The 16,101-nt window shown below is 50.4% G+C and overlaps 1 protein-coding gene across 1 annotated transcript; it reads left to right on the top strand.

The window, feature by feature from the left end:
• The first annotated feature begins 1,328 nt into the window (after positions 1–1,328).
• LOC146764776 (uncharacterized) lies at positions 1,329–13,841 on the top strand. Its single transcript, XM_085563802.1, has 9 exons — positions 1,329–1,750; positions 2,612–2,772; positions 4,609–4,655; positions 4,860–5,068; positions 6,625–6,785; positions 7,250–7,296; positions 10,898–10,986; positions 11,939–12,089; positions 13,204–13,841. Exons 1-9 carry the CDS (start codon positions 1,586–1,588, stop codon positions 13,380–13,382), a joined length of 1,209 nt encoding a protein of 402 aa, XP_085419928.1. The 5' UTR covers positions 1,329–1,585; the 3' UTR covers positions 13,383–13,841.
• Positions 13,842–16,101: the final 2,260 nt, after the last annotated feature.

Below are 16,101 nucleotides of genomic sequence, written 5' to 3'. Positions count from 1 at the left end.
GAAGGGAAAGGAAGGAAAAGGGATGGAGTTGGGGTGGGGCTTTGCAGCCATGGAAACAAGAGAACCACTGGTGAACGCATCACAAAGGGGCAGCCCCACGCTGGGGTTGTGACGGTTGTGGTTGGCACGGCCACAGTGGCAGGAGACGCGTCTGGCTCTGCCTCTCTGTGCCCAGCACTGGCGATTGGAGTCACCCGACCTTGTTCCAAGGCTGGGTACCAAGCTCCCGTCGCTGCCTACTCTGAGAGCGTTCCCAAATCCAAAACCCAGACACTTCTGCGAGGCAGAAGCGCGGGTTCAAACATGGATTTTACTGGAAAAGGAAAGACCACTGAAGGAAAAGGTGAGGACAGAAAGGAGCTGAAAGCCCTGAGCCAAATGGAAAAAAATCCCACCAGATTTCAGGGAAAACTGGTCCATGATGGTCAGTGCTGGCTATGTGTCAGAGTAGGTGGCTGACAGATACAAATGATCCTGCAGGGATGTCCATGGCATCACAACATTCTGTCGTTAGTTTACTCTGCTTTCTCCTTTTGACAGTAGCCAAGTCACTCGTACTGTCAGCCAGGACAGGGACTGTGGCCACAGCTGACCACAGACTGGACATGGCCATGAGATGCAAGTGCTGTTGCTTTCATTGCCATCAATGTTGGGTCTCACTACAGATAAATTTCCCATTCTTCCTCTGCTTGCTGATTGGGTCCAACCCTGAGGATGGTATTACGGTGCTACAGAAACACTGCTAAGGCCTGCCTGCTTGCTGAGAGGTCTTTGTGGTTTGCAGAAGTAGCAGTCACAGCTGTGTGGGTTTTTCCTGTGGATTCACAGGCCAGCCTAAAGAAGGAATCTTTTTTCCCCTTTTATCATTGGAGCCTTCCACCTTTCCCTTCAGACTAGCTAACTCAATACTGCTCAGAGGAATTAAATGCAGGCGAGTTCCATTAATAATAAAACAAAAGAAGTTTTGTCTATATTTAAAACTTATTCCCCTTGAGTGCCATATCCATGAGATGTGTTGAGGATGAAGGTGGGAGTTCAGCTAACTCACTTCTTCCCCTCTGAGCATGGCTCAGCCTCACACAGAGGTGAGGGGGAGCTGGGCCGATCTCTGGTGCGAGGAAGGGTCCTGTGGCAGCCCAGAGAGCCTGTGCACATTGCCAGGGAACAGCTGTGCCCTGCGTGTGCCCCTGCAATGAGCTGTGCTCCCAGTGCCCCTGCAGCTTAGGGCTGCTGAGCTGTGGGGCAGGGAGAGGAGCAGGAGGGTGCAGGTGCAGCTGAGCCATTCCTGGAAAGCACAGGGCTCTGGGCTCCCTGCTGTCCCAGGGCAGCCCAGAGGCCAGGCTGTTCCTGTGGCAGCCCTGTGGAAGCGGGTCAGGGTTTTCTCCGGGCCTGCCTCAATTGTCTGCTGGCAGGAGCATGTTTCCCTGTGCAGCTGTTTAGAAACTGGCAGGAAATGAGTCCCATGAAATACGGAGCTCCAGATGCTTTAGGTTTGCATTGCTGCCTCTGTTAAACTTTGTGTGTCCACTTTGCAGGCCTGACTAGCCACCCTCTGGCCAAGAGGCTTTCCCTGGCAAGTCCCTCTATGCTCCTTCCCTCCAAGCTGTTGCCTCCCATTCAGAAGAGCTCTCCTTCTACGAAGCCCAGCCAGATATGCAGCGGAGAGCAGGAGAATGGGAAAAATGGCAGCAGCTATGATGAGAAGAGTAGAAAAATACAGGAGCTGAGTTCAGAGGGAACAGGATATAAGGTAAGGAGACCAAGTTAAGTCCTGTGTGGTAAATTTTCAGTTTATGTGCCATCAACAGAGGTCTCAGACCTTTTCCTAGACTGGAATTGACCCTCCCTCTGAAGTTTGATCAGGTCCCAAATTGGCTCTTTAGCTGGGCCAGCAATGATGGGATATGAAGGAAGGGTGTGCATCTGCCCCTGCTGCCTCCACCCCCATTCCTGGCCATGGCATGGGGGCCCTGGAGGAACTTGGGCAGGCTGAGACCTTGCAGAGAGCAGCAGGGCAGGGAGCTCTGCTGAACTTCCTAATGCCAGTGAGCCTGAGAAGATGGATGTGTGGGAGCTGGAGTGCAGCGAGCACCCTGAGAGCTCAGCAGCATCGGGGCTCAAAGGCTGCTGGGGAACTGCAGGAGGGAAGGGCAGCAGCAGAAGCAATGAGAGGCTTGAGAAAAGCAGGGTTTGACATCCTGCAGAATGGCTTTGTGGCGACTTGGCTGGAGATCAGCACTGGCTGTTGGGTACCTTAGGGGCAGGGAGAGAAGAGTGACCTAAAGCCACTCCCATGCCATCCAAAAGGCCAGAGGAGGCAGTGGCACCTCAGAACAAGGAATGTCTTGATGTCAAACATGGGAATGCCAGCTGGGCATGTAGGCACTCTTGGAGAAAACTGAGCACAAGGGGAGAGGTGGCAAATATGTGACAGGGGCTGTCCCTCACCACATGCCTTCCCTAGGTCACCTTTCCCTGTCCTAGGCCAAGCTGCTCCATACATTTGACTTTTCCTGCCAGCTCCCAGTTAAATGCATGGCTAATTGTCTTGAGGCATGAGTGGAGGCAAGGCTGGATGCTTGATCTGAGCAATGTGTTCTACTCTTTCCAGACTTCCTTGCTGTATCCCAGTGGTGGGGATGTGAAGAAGGGGTCATTGGGACCACCTTTGATCCCCCCCATACGCAAGGCAGTAAGTCCCCCTCTTGGCAGTGCTGTGGGGTCTCTGCAAAGCTCTCTGCAGCTGGAATTCCAGGAGTCCCAGGAGATGAGGTGAGCCAAGGTGTCTGCTGTTGCAGTGTGCTGTTCACCTCCCTCTTCCCATCTCATGTGGTTCTACTGCACAGTCAGGTGTCCCAAGTATTTAGGCAAACCTCTGAGTATTCACCATTTTGCCCATCTATGAGGGTCCAGCACAATGTGAAAGCCAACACCAATGTCCCAAGAGCAGAGGTGGTGGTGGGGAAGAGGAGGCAGGGCTTCAGAGCACCTCAACCTGGGTCCTCTGCTGGACTTGGCTATTGGCTCCCTCTTTAATGGTTGGGGTGTGTCCTGGTTCAGGGCAAATTTGGGAGAGATCCTCCAAAGGGGTTTCTCTAGGAAGCAGATTCAATTGGCCCCTTCGCCCAACTGGTTTGGGACAAAATATCTCCTTGGAGAAAAGTGGAAAAGACCATTAAACAAGAAAGCCTAAACCATATTAAACAATAAAACTTCTTGCCACTCCAAAAGAGAGACAAACTCAGGAAAATCCTCCCCCAGGCTGCAGCTCAGCTCACTCAGTCTCTTATCAGTCCCTCCATTGCTGGAAGTGCCGCGGCCCTGGCCTGGCCCACTGGGCCACAAGGTGAGAGCAGCCAGTGCTGATCTGGGTGTTCAGTCCAGAGCAGGCTTGAGCAGGTCCAAAGAAAAGGGAAAAAAATCTCAGTCCAGGGAACTTCTTGGCCTCGGCTAGCTAAAACTAAATAAAAGCAAAGGAGAGCTCTGTCCTGCCATCTGTGTGTCAACAGACAATACAGTGCAGGAGCAGGAATGTGGAGGAGTGAGTGCAGTTTCTGAAAACAAACTCCATGCTTCTTCTCCCCCCATTTCATGCCTGGAACAAGTCTTAAAGGTGCAAAACTTATTTTTCAGCATAAACAGAACAGGTGACTGGGGATAAAAGCATCATATAGACAACCCAGGACAGGGTGTCATTTGGGAACGGTGGTGCATGGGTCTGGATCCTGCAGATCTTTGAATGCTGTGATCCTTGACTGTCAACTTCTGATCCCACAAGATCATGAGTGGGCAAATACAGGCTACTGGAGAGGTGTCTGCAAATTCAGACGCTGCTTCTGTAATCATCAGGTGTAAATTCATTGTGCCTGGGCCTCCACTGTGAAATGAGAACCCAGATAAGTTTTGGGGTATAGATGTATAATCCGATGGATGTTTAATATTTTTATTGAGGCTTAAGATCAAAAAGAGAAAGGCGTGAGAGCAGTGTTATAGGACTGTATCTGATGGAAAGATATTGGCTTGGATATGAGTGAGAAAATGTAGCTGTCCGAGTGTTAACAATAAAGAAAGAGACACAGATGTACCATTCCAATAGAAAATCTTTGGTAGGACTTTTAAAGTGCAATCTGAATATCCTGCCCTAGCAGCTGGGTTGGAAAAAGCCTTTTTGTTGTTGAAAGAGCCAGGAGGTGTAATATAATTTGCAGGAGACAGCAGGGCTCCCTGCAGTTTGTGCTGTTTCAGAGAGGCTGTAGGAGCCACCTGGCTCCAAAAGGAGAGAGAGCAGAATTTGAGAGTTATGATGCAAGTGGAAGAATGACTACTGGTGGTGGGGAAGAGGAGGCAGGGCTTCAGAGCACCTCAGTCTGGCTCCCCTGCTGAACTTGGCTAATGTTTCACACAGAGCTTGGCCAGCTCTGTGTGACTTCTGCAATGGAAAGCTCAAGGTCAATGAATTAGCTCTGCATCCTGTTGTGTTTCTGTGGTGCATTTCCTCCTTCATCAGAGTGACCATGCTAAGAAGGTTTGCCTCCTTTGGTGATGCATCCATTCCCTCCATTCTCTTTTTACCTCCTCATATGTTCTTTTGTCCTCCATTTTCTCCAGCCCAACATGCAGCAGCAGAAGCAAGGAGAAGAACTGTGAACATGCAGGTAGGTCCAGTGCATGTCTGTCCTAAAATGACCATTGTAGTCTTGGCTACATTTGGTGACATTTGGAAAGCTTGGCTAAAATCCATTCTTTTTAACATTTCTTGAAATTCGTTTCAATTCCTTGATGGGCTCAGTGGACTCTCCCAGAGCCCAGTCACTGGGAGTGTGCTCCAGGGGTACAGTGAAAATTCCTCCTCTTTGCAGGCGTGACTAGATTCATTTTTTCCAAGTCTTTTCGGCGGTGTCCCTCTTCACTCCTTCCCTCCAAGCCATTGCCTCCCATCCGGAAGATCTCTCCTTCTAACACTAATAAAATGTACAGCGTGGAGAAAGAGAACAAGGAAACTGGCATTGGCTATGATAATGAGTGTAGAAAAATCCAGGAGCAGAGTTCAGAAGGAAAAAGTTATAAGGTAAGGAGACCAAACTATGTTCTGTGTAGTAAATTTTCAGTTTATGCACTGTAGGCAGAGCTTGGAGACCTTTTCCTGTGGTGTGAGCCCAGGGAAGCAGCTGAGCCAAAGAAGAGCTCAGCTGGACACTGTGCTCCAGGCTGTCTCTGCAATGGGTGTGTAGTGCAGACTCCACGTCCTCAGTGTGTCTCAACAGCAGGAGAGGTCTTTGAATGGTTTCTGGGCCCTGTTGTGGTTCCTCCTCTGTCTTATGGCTGAGAAAACACCAACAAGTAGTCAGAGCAGCTAAAGTTGTCCAATCTGGACAAGCTCTCCTTCTAGATTTAGTAAGCTACAGGTATCTGTGAACTATGTCCATGTCTTCGTGGTGGTGTTTTCTGTTGGCTGTGTCTGGTTTGGATGGAAAAAGATGTTTTCTGGAAGAGGCAGTCCTGCAAAGTCAGGTCCAGGTTGTCTCAGCTTTTGAGTTGTACAGCCATACCCTCTGCAGTTGTCTCTGCTGCTATTTCTAGCCTTCATCAGCTTCTGGGCAGCTGTGTGCTCTGGTATGGCTTTGTCCAGAGGATAGGGATGGGAGGTGGCCATGGACAGAGCAGCCCAGAGCCAAGCCACACGATTGCCTTTGCAGCAGGGCCAGGACATGCTGTTGTTTAGGGTTTGCCATGGGGGGCAGGAGGAGGCAGATGAACAACAGCTTTTCTAAACAAAATGTCCAATCAAAGGTTTGAGTACCTGATTTCAGCATTGCTGAGAAAGGGCCCAGTGTATCCATGACAGGAACTGACCCTGTCTCTGAAGTTTGAACAGGTCCTGATTTGGCTCTTTAGCTGGGCCAGCAATGATGGGATATGAAGGAAGGGTGTGCATCTGCCCCTGCTGCCTCCATCCCCATTCCTGGCCATGGCATGGGGGCCCTGGAGGAACTTGGGCAGGCTGAGACCTTGCAGAGAGCAGCAGGGCAGGGAGCTCTGCTGAACTTCCTAAATGCCAGTGAGCCTGAGAAGATGGATGTGTGGGAGCTGGAGTGCAGCGAGCACCCTGAGAGCTCAGCAGCATCGGGGCTCAAAGGCTGCTGGGGAACTGCAGGAGGGAAGGGCAGCAGCAGAAGCAATGAGAGGCTTGAGAAAAGCAGGGTTTGACATCCTGCAGAATGGCTTTGTGGCGACTTGGCTGGAGATCAGCACTGGCTGTTGGGTACCTTAGGGGCAGGGAGAGAAGAGTGACCTAAAGCCACTCCCATGCCATCCAAAAGGCCAGAGGAGGCAGTGGCACCTCAGAACAAGGAATGTCTTGATGTCAAACATGGGAATGCCAGCTGGGCATGTAGGCACTCTTGGAGAAAACTGAGCACAAGGGGAGAGGTGGCAAATATGTGACAGGGGCTGTCCCTCACCACATGCCTTCCCTAGGTCACCTTTCCCTGTCCTAGGCCAAGCTGCTCCATACATTTGACTTTTCCTGCCAGCTCCCAGTTAAATGCATGGCTAATTGTCTTGAGGCATGAGTGGAGGCAAGGCTGGATGCTTGATCTGAGCACTGTGTTTTACTCTTTCCAGACTTCCTTGCTGTATTCCAGTGGTGGGGATGTGAAGAAGGGGTCATTGGGACCACCTTTGATCCCCCCCATACGCAAGGCAGTAAGTCCCCCTCTTGGCAGTGCTGTGGGGTCTCTGCAAAGCTCTCTGCAGCTGGAATTCCAGGAGTCCCAGGAGATGAGGTGAGCCAAGGTGTCTGCTGCTGCAGTGTGCTGTTCACCTCCCTCTTCCCATCTCATGTGGTTCTACTGCACAGTCAGGTGTCCCAAGTATTTAGGCAAACCTCTGAGTATTCACCATTTTGCCCATCTATGAGGGTCCAGCACAATGTGAAAGCCAACACCAATGTCCCAAGAGCAGAGGTGGTGGTGGGGAAGAGGAGGCAGGGCTTCAGAGCACCTCAGTCTGGGAGCTCTGCTGAACTTGGCTAATGTTTCACACAGAGCTTGGCCAGCTCTGTGTGACTTCTGCAATGGAAAGCTGAAGGTCAATGAATTAGCTCTGCATCCCGTTGTGTTTCTGTGGTGCATTTCCTCCTTCATCAGAGTGACCATGCTAAGAAGGTTTGCCTCCTTTGATGATGCATCCATTCCCTCCATTCTCTTTTTACCTCCTCATATGTTCTTTTGTCCTCCATTTTCTCCAGGCCAACATGCAGCAGCAGAAGCAAGGAGAAGAACTGTGAACATGCAGGTAGGTCCAGTGCATGTCTGTCCTAAAATGACCATTGTAGTCTTGGCTCATAGGTGACATTTGGAAAGCTTGTTTAAAGCCCATTCTTTTTAACATTTCTTTAAATTTGTTTCAATTCCTTGATGGGCTCAGTGGACTCTCCCAGAGCCCAGTCACTGGGAGTGTGCTCCAGACGTGCATTGAAATCTCCTCCAGTGTGAATTGTTGAGTGGCAGGGGCTGGAGGGTGCCTTGAGGCCCTGCAAATACAATGCAGGATAAGGAAACATTGCTCTCCATCCTGCACATGCCTTTTATCTCCCTGTAGCTTTTCTAGTGTCACAATTAGTAGGGAAAAAGAAGGCATTTAGCAAGAAATGAGAATTGTTCCCACTCCATCCTCCTGCTTTTGAAGCAGGAAACCTTTGCTTGGGGCAATTTCTGAGCTGAACCCTTTGAGATCTGAAGGAGCTTCATGGACATTGTCTGGTTTTGTATTGGCAGGGATAGGAAAACCTCATCTGACAGAATGTCCTTATAAATCTTCCAGTTAGGGAGAAGGACTCTTCCAAATGGATGCAGCCTATGCAAGGTCTGCGTTTGTCATCCTCTGAGAGCACAAGCCCCAAGCCACCTATGGCAGGTTCAGGATGACAAATCTCTTCCCCGTCTCTCTCTGCCTGTGTCAGTGTTGCAGGCTGAAGCTGGGGGAGGAGAACCCTTCTGCCTTGTCCTCCCTCCCTGCCTTGCCTGATCCCTGACGAGTGGAATGGTGCCAGACAAAATGTGATCTCTGGTGCATCTGGGTCAGCCAATGCTTTAGAGTTGAAAGCCTCAGTGAACGTCTGTTGTTGTTCCTTTGCCATCTCTGGGCGTGTAATGATAGGAGAGATGAGACTTGAAGAAATAATTCTGCTGATGCAGAAAAAGGGATCAGATCCCCTGGTCCCTTTGCTCATGGTTAGTTCTGCCAAATCCTGGATACAACCCCTTTGGAATGAGTCCTTAATTGCGGATAGGCAGCTGGAATGCTAGGGTGTAGTATTGCTCAGTAGATAAGGTGACATTTTTTCTGGATTAATTCTGGACTAGAAATTCCTCATCTCATTAAACCTTACCTTTCTCACTTTTATTGATCCGAGTATTCTACAGCGTGAAGGAATCCAGTTTTAAGAGAGGTATTGCTCTCGTACTGCTTGGCTGACATATGAATTTATCCTCTCTGAAGCCATGTAAAGAATTACTTCTCTTAGTTCTCACAGCTCTGTTGGAGAGCATTTCAGAATGACCTGCCCTCTGCTATTTCTATTAAGGAAATTTTGAATTTTCTGTATTAGCCAAGATGAGAAATGTCTTGAGGCACGTCATGTTTATGTTGGCTTTGGGTGTCTCTGCTGAAAAGCAAGCAGAGAGTAAACCCCTGGAACAAGTAAGCAGAGCAAAAGTAGAACTTTTGGATGACCGCTTTGTTCCCTGCAAATACAGGCTCACAGAGTACTGGGAACATCTGATGGAGAAAGCAGAACTTCTTTTATATCTAACACATGGTGCCATTGTTTGTGTCCCAGCACTTCCTTTGTTCTAAAGAGTGATATAAAAATCCCAAAAGTGCAAAGCCCAATCTAGAATTGAGTAGGACATACAGAAACAAAGGCCTTGAAGACTACTTTTGGAAACAATCACTTCCTTGACAGTGTCAGCTCCTAGAGACCACTGTGAATTTCCAACTGTTTGGAAGGAAAGGGATCCTGTAGTAGTGGGGAGGCAAGGGCAACACATGAAGTAGTAGAACCCTCCTCTCCTGGCTTGCCGGCTCCATATTGTTCAGAGAAATTTTATGGATCCTAGTTTCCTGAAAAATAAAAAACCAACCAATGTTTTCAGTTACTAAAATACACTTTGAAGTCCTCACCCATTAGATGGGTGGATTGTAAAGGGGTGAGTTCAATGAACTCACTTCTTCTCTTGTACCTGAATTACAGCTTCTTCTGAGGCTACAAGAAAAGCCCAGAGGAAGAAGGGAAAGAGCTCTTGCTGTAAGCTGGGACCTGGGATGCCTCTGCTCCCAAGGAAACTCGCTGACCTGTTTGGCTTGGAGAGTCGTGTGCCCAAGCCCGGCCTTGGCAATGGAGGTCTCGGCCCCCGGCCGGCTCAGGGCGCCTTGGCCCAGGAGCCTCAGCAGAAGCAGCAGAGCAGCGCTGGCCCCAGGGTCACTGCCGGGGAGGACAAGGGGGAGCCCGAGCATGGCTCAGCCTCACACAGAGGTGAGGGGGAGCTGGGCCGATCTCTGGTGCGAGGAAGGGTCCTGTGGCAGCCCAGAGAGCCTGTGCACATTGCCAAGGAACAGCTGAGCCCTGCGTGTGCCCCTGCAATGAGCTGTGCTCCCCGTGCCCCTCGAGCATAGGGCTGCTCAGCTGTGGGGCAGGAGAGGAGCAGGAGGGTGCAGGTGCAGCTGAGCCATTCCTGGAAAGCACAGGGCTCTGGGCTCCCTGCTGTCCCAGGGCAGCCCAGAGGCCAGGCTGTTCCTGTGGCAGACCTGTGCAAGCGGGTCAGGGTTTTCCCCGGGCCTGCCTCAATTGTCTGCTGGCAGGAGCATGTTTCCCTGTGCAGCTGTTTAGAAACTGGCAGGAAATGAGTCCCATGAAATACGGAGCTCCAGATGCTTTAGGTTTGCATTGCTGCCTCTGTTAAACTTTGTGTGTCCACTTTGCAGGCCTGACTGACTGTCATGGCCCCAGAAGAGTTACTCTGGGATCTGTAGTTTCCCTGCCAACTTCCCAGATGCTCTTACCTTCCAAGGCCTTGCCTTCCATCCAGAATTGCCCTCCTTCCTCAAAGCCCATTATCTAACTCTCCTTTGTTGTTAAGTTGACCATTTTCCAAGGGCAAAAATTCTGATTTAAAACATTGGTTCTTTTCTACTGTGCTGCAATTTGATTTTATCCTCTGTGAAGCAGTTGCATAGAAGGATTAGTTCTCCAAATTTTAACAGCTCTGTTGGAGAGTATTCCAGAATGAGCTACTTGCATTTAAAAAATCTGCCTTTAGTCAGGCTGGCCTGAAAGTGGCCCAATCTCATACAGTTTAGAATGAAAATCCTTGGGGAAAACAAATTATCTAGTGTCAAGAACACAGTTCACATTTGGGCATCCCTCCTGCAAGCCTAGGATTTGCTTTGAATGTCCTATGAAATATTCCAACAAAGGGAAGAAAATGTTGATCTAAATGCATACAGGTATGAGAAGCCAGGACTTTTAGGAACTGGAAAGAAGATGTTTACTAAAATCAGCATGAATAAGGGCAGATGAGAATCTCTGTCAAGATCAATCTCCATCTCTGCTCCTCTCTATCAGACACTGAGGCTCTCCAGCATCCAGGGGCTGAGGCTTTTGTTCTGCAGCAGGTTTCAGTCTGCTGGCCAACAGAGTAATGTCATGGCTGCTGCCAGTAGCCCATCCCTTGGCAGAGGGTCTAGGCATCGTACCTTGCTGCTCTCAGTCACAATCTCTGTGTCTTCTGAGGACTCTGCAGTCTGGAACCTGTCTTGCCTGTTGCCCAGCATGGTGTTTTTGGGGGCTTGAAGTCTTCCAGAGATTTACACCAACCTTTGCTTCCATTACCAGGCCTCCCACTGAGCCAGGCCAAGGAGATGGATCATCCCAGCAGTCCTGGTCTTACGAGGGACAAAGACCTGAGGGACGGCTTTGAAAAGGTAAGGGATAAGGACAGGGATGAGCAGACTTCCTTTCCAGGGCCTGTTTAGTGCTTGGCCCAAAATGTCACTGAAAATCATCATCTTCCACTCCTGGGGCATGGGGATTCCCTTGGGAATCTATTGGACAGCTACAGAGCAATTGCTTGGCTGTTTCCAGCGGTGCCAAGGTCCCTGGTTTGGAGATGGTGCTAAAGTAATGCCAGAAGCATTCTTTATGTGCAAAGGCTGTTTCAGAGAAGTTCTGAATGACAGAGCAAGCTACACGTCAGTGCTTGTAGGCAAAGTGCATCCTCAGAAGCAGAGAAGCAAAGATTCTAATGTTGGGTGTAAGCAAGGCTGCAAAATAAAAGGGGAGAGTTTGATCTTTCCTGATTACATTTCTGGCTGTATTTCACAGGCCTCTCGTTCTCAAGTTTTCTGCTCATTACCATCAACGTTTCTGCAACTTGTTTTCATGTGACTCCTCTTTTTGGTCTCAGAGACCAAGTCCTTCAGAGTCCTTCAGAGCTGAGTCCTTCAGAAGGCAGGAAGGGAGAAACAGCTGCAATTCCTGGCCATGAGTGTTAAGCAGCAGCTCATTACCCCTCCTTGCTGGGTGTTGCACATGGTTTTTATTCTCCTGCCATGGCCTGTAGGAACTGAACTGCCTGCTCACTGCCATGTGAGCTCTTCATCTGTCTTGCAGCACTCCTATGACTTTCATGCTTCAAGCAGGGCTGCTGACAGAAGTTGCAGTTGGAGCAGTGTAGGCTGTGGCACTGAAGTGTTCCTCCTCACTGTGTGTAACTGCCAGGTTGAGGATGGGAGCCATTCCTCTGAAACTATTGGAATGTGTATGGAGCTGCAGTGAAGCCTGTGGCAATCTATGGACTCTGTGCTCGAGATGAGCTGTTGTGTCTGGTTTGTGTGTCTCTGCTTACAGTTTATGATGTATTTCCATTGCACCTAGATCCGTGCTGCATTGTACATGTTGGCTCAGAAGAACTTAGAGCAGAAGGACATAGAGCTTTTGGAGACAGAGATGAAGAAAAGGAGACAAAAGAAAACATCCTTGCAGCTTCTTCCTGAGACAGTTGAGCCCGGGGATGCAGCTGAAACAAGTAAGTGGTGGCTACACTTGTGGTGGTCCTTTTTGACCACTTGCTTGCCCTTTGCACAGTGTTGCAGACTGGGGGACTGTTCCAGTTGCATCTGAGTGGAAGCTTGCATACGATTGATTTCCATTTCCCAAAGAAAAATACAGAGGCATGAAGTGTCTTGCCCATGGCCTCACTGAGTCAGTGACAGAATATCAGCTTTCCACATTCACCTCTAAAGTCTTTCAGAGGAGAAAATTCTGTCTTGCAAAGTACACTGGGGCTTCAGACTCTCTCCTGCAGAGCAGCCTCCAGGGAAGGTGAGCCCAAAAGAATGCTTTTCAACCAGGGTGCAACCTGGAAGCAAGAAAATCCAACTCCTTCTAATGAAAACACCAGAGATCCTTCTCTGACCACTCCCTGCTGAGGAGCTGGTGCTGTAGAGTTGTGCTGAAGCCCCAGCCAGCACTTCTGTTGCAGCCCCAGGAGCAACAGCATTCCCTGAATCCCGCCTGAGGGGCTCTGACTGCAGGGCTGTGAGCGCTGCCCCGAGGGCGGCAGCAGGGCCCTCAGGAGGCAGCACTCAGCCCGAGGGCATCACACAAGGTTATCTGCACTCTCTTTTGGTAACTTCCCCTGAGAGCCTCTGAAACAGGAGAACAAAAGCAAAGCAATACTGGTTTTCCTTGTTTCTTAGGGGAAGCATGACTGCAGTTTGGTTTTAAGCTAGAGGAAGATAGACTTAGATTAGATATTCAGGAGAATTTTTTTTATAATGAAAGGGATGAAAAGCTGGAAGGGTTTGCCCAGGGAAGCTGTTGTTGGTCCATCCTTGAAGGTGTTCAAGGCCAGTTTACGTGGGGCTCTGAGGAGTCTGATCTAGATGAAGATGTCCCTGCTCATAGGGACTGGACTAGGTGGTGCTTAAAGTTGCCTTCCAACCCAAACTCTTCTAGGATTTTGTGATCATTGTCCCATGTTAGTGTTATACTTGGGATAGAGTGGTATACCATTGTTACACTTGAAGTTCTTCAGGATAATAAAGAGATGTTCTCCAGCTCTGGCAAGTTTTCTGGTGCTTTCCATCATCACCCTGTCCAGCACCCTCCACCTACAAGCTCCTCTTTGGTCCCTGCAGGCTTTAGCCTACCACCTGTTGACGGCACAGCTTCTGGAGTGCAGAGAAACCACCCTGGTAGTGGCTTGAAGGAGAAGGTCTTGAGGAAGCAGGACAACGTGCCCTTACTGCCCAACATGCCCATCATCCACGGGGTTGGCAGCTTCCCACACAACTCCGCAGGTAAGCCTGCTCCATGACAGCTTTTTCCGGTGCGGGTTTTTCCTTGCACAAAGAGCACAAACTGCCTCCTGCCTCAGCCAGCACAGCTGGGATCTTGGGTCCAGAGCCTGTCCTGAGAATGAACAGCTAATCTACTTCTGAGTTACTCCAGCTTGGTAGTACTGGAGCAGTTGGTTCTTAAAGATCCATTGGAAAGTTGAGCTGAATAAAGTAGTGTAATGGCCTGATCTCTGGCTTTTGCCCATCCTGATAGTCCAAACTAGAGCACTGGTGCCAGGAGGCAGCTGTGACTGCAGGGATGAGCTGCAGGGCAGTCTGCCAGGGTGTGCTCACCGTGCACCTACGAGAACCACCATGATCAGTTGTTCACTCACCATCTGGGCCCTCTGCCTGTGCTGCTGTCCAGTTCTGCAGCCAGCTTTTCTGCTCTCCCAGCAAAGGCTGTCTCTGCACGGCCGTCAGCGGCTCAGTGCAGTTGTGCTGCTGCTCCCAGAAGTGCCCGATGGCTCCTTGCTGCCACCATGCCACGGGCTGCAATGCCAAGAGGGAACAAGCAGTGCCTCCTGTGCCACCCAGCAAACACAGCGGCCGTGTGCAGCAGTGACAGGCACAGGGGCTGCCTGCTGCTCCCAGGCTGTTGGCTGCCTGCAGGAAACACTCAGCAGATAGTCCCTAGTGGCTCCTGTCTCTCCTTTGTGGGTAGCCTGCCTGTGCTGTGATCCCAAGTAGGGTGAGATAAGAAGAAGGGAGCTAGAAATGATACTTGGAATGCTCTTTTCTAGTGATGCTGCTTCCATGTTCAGGATTGAGCAGAACTAGCCTGACGTGGCTCTCCATCCATAGTGAATCTAGATGTGTGTGTCTACATACTTCTGCAGTGCCATCACTGGTGTCAGTAGCTGGGGTACCTCAGTGGCATCCAGACTAGATCCCGTCTGAATATTTTTGATATTATCATTCCTCCATACTTTGTGAGAACATGCAAGGGAGCACAAAAAAATCCCTACAGAGTCTAGAGCAGTTCATCTGGATTCTGTGCAATACTCCACAGAATATTGCACAGAATATACTCCATCATTTTAGACAGCGCAAATGTTTTCATCTACACATTAGAAAATGATCTTTTGAGTGCACAACATGAAATTTTTGATTGACAGTGGTTTTGATGACAAATGGGTTTCATGAGAAATGCATTTATCATCTGATTTTTCTCACACCTTGTAAATTTCTTTCCAAAAAATTCAATTAAGGCAAACCCAGGTCAACTGATTAATGAGAGAGTTCATCTGCCAGCAATGTGGATCTGTATTTGAATATTCTTATCCTCAGAGTGCATTTGGAAGGTTTTCTTATCAACTGTCTAGTCTGGAAATTGCATTTTTCCACAAAAGAAAGCTTAGAAACGGCTGAGTTTGCAAACATGTCCATTAGATGGCAAATAAATTTCACCTCAGCATCTTTGAAATACAGCCAGTGTGTAGCTCTGAAAGAGTAAAGATTCATGATGCTTGGAAAGAACAAAATCCATAAAGTAATCCCTTCCCAATAGCAGGCTAAATGTATGTACACTCAGCTGGCTGCTGTCTAGGATATTTGAGGTCAGTGGAGGCAGAGGCGCTGTCAGGTGGGAAGGGTCAGGTGTGGCTGTTCCCTGGCAGCTGCTCCGTGGGGATTGAGCCGGGCCCAGCAGGGCTGGGCTGTTCAGCCTTGGCTCGGTGCTGTGGCCAGGCAGCTGCAGGTTTCTCCTCAGGGAGTTGCAGAGTGCCCCATCCCCAGGGCTGGGGGAAATCAGGGCGCTGAGACAAGAGAGGCACCTGAGGGGCTCCCTCCTGGCTGGCCAGCCCTGCTGCCGGCCCTGTCTGGCAGGGAGCGGGAGCTCTGCGGCCGCAGGAACCTGCCGCTGGCTGTGGCCCCTGTGGCACTGGGGAGCTGGCGCTGCGGGGCCATGGTCAGGTTCAGCCTGGAGCTGTGCCCAGCCGGGGAGGCTGGGGGAAAGCAAGGAGCCCAAGGCGCCAGGCAGCAGGGAAGCCTCTGCCCCAGTGCCCGTGTGTGCCCAGGGAGCCCTGGCTGGGAGATGGGCTGCAGGCCGCTCCATGGCGGGGTGCCCTGCCCGGGGCTGCAGCGCCCATGGCCGACCCTGTCCTTACAGTGACCTCGCAGACGGCCGCTGGTGCCCAGCGCCGAGAGCAGCTGCGCCGTGGGACTGGGCAGAAGGACACGGCCTCTGCAGACCCACAGCAGTCCTTGCAGGAGGCACTGTCCTCGCTCGGCAGCGATGACTGGTAAGAAAGGCCCCGTTCACTCTGCGTCCCTCTTAGCACTAAGGTTGGTTAGAAGTGAGTCTTGCTGGTGTCTCTGAGCTCCGAGAGCCCAGAGTGCCAAAGGGCACTGGTGAAACCACTGCAGAGCACTGAGAGGATAAAGATTTGAGGGCAGCCTTTTCTCAGCCTTGCTCGGCAGCAGTGCTCCAGCTGCAGCAGCTCCATGCTGTTTCCTCACTTTGCCTGCTGCTCCATGGGGCTGCAAAGGAAATCTTGAGGGAAGGGAGAAAGCTCTGGAATGAGATGATTTGCTGGCTGAAGGCAGAAGCAGGATGGCAGTAGTTTTGAGTGCAGGTTTGGGTGCCTTGGGCCACTGACCCAGTGGGACCGAGTAAGATTCCTCTCTGCTCCCGCTGCTGCCAGCAATGGCAGGTGACAGGGTCTCCCCGTGACTTCCTGCACGGCAGTCCCAGAA

This window comes from Lonchura striata, chromosome 31, assembly GCF_050655825.1.
Source record: "Lonchura striata isolate lonStrDom1 chromosome 31, ASM5065582v1, whole genome shotgun sequence".
Lineage (NCBI taxonomy): Eukaryota > Metazoa > Chordata > Aves > Passeriformes > Estrildidae > Lonchura > Lonchura striata.
This window is presented reverse-complemented; position numbering and strand designations above follow the sequence as displayed.

Excerpts from the sequence above, each read along its gene's own strand:
- LOC146764776 (XM_085563802.1), top strand. The coding sequence starts at position 1,586 with ATGCTCCTTCCCTCCAAGCTGTTGCCTCCCATTCAGAAGAGCTCTCCT. Across the intron at positions 5,069-6,624 it reads CAGAAGGAAAAAGTTATAAG|ACTTCCTTGCTGTATTCCAG; the intron begins GTAAGGAGACCA and ends TACTCTTTCCAG. Across the intron at positions 12,090-13,203 it reads CGGGGATGCAGCTGAAACAA|GCTTTAGCCTACCACCTGTT; the intron begins GTAAGTGGTGGC and ends TGGTCCCTGCAG.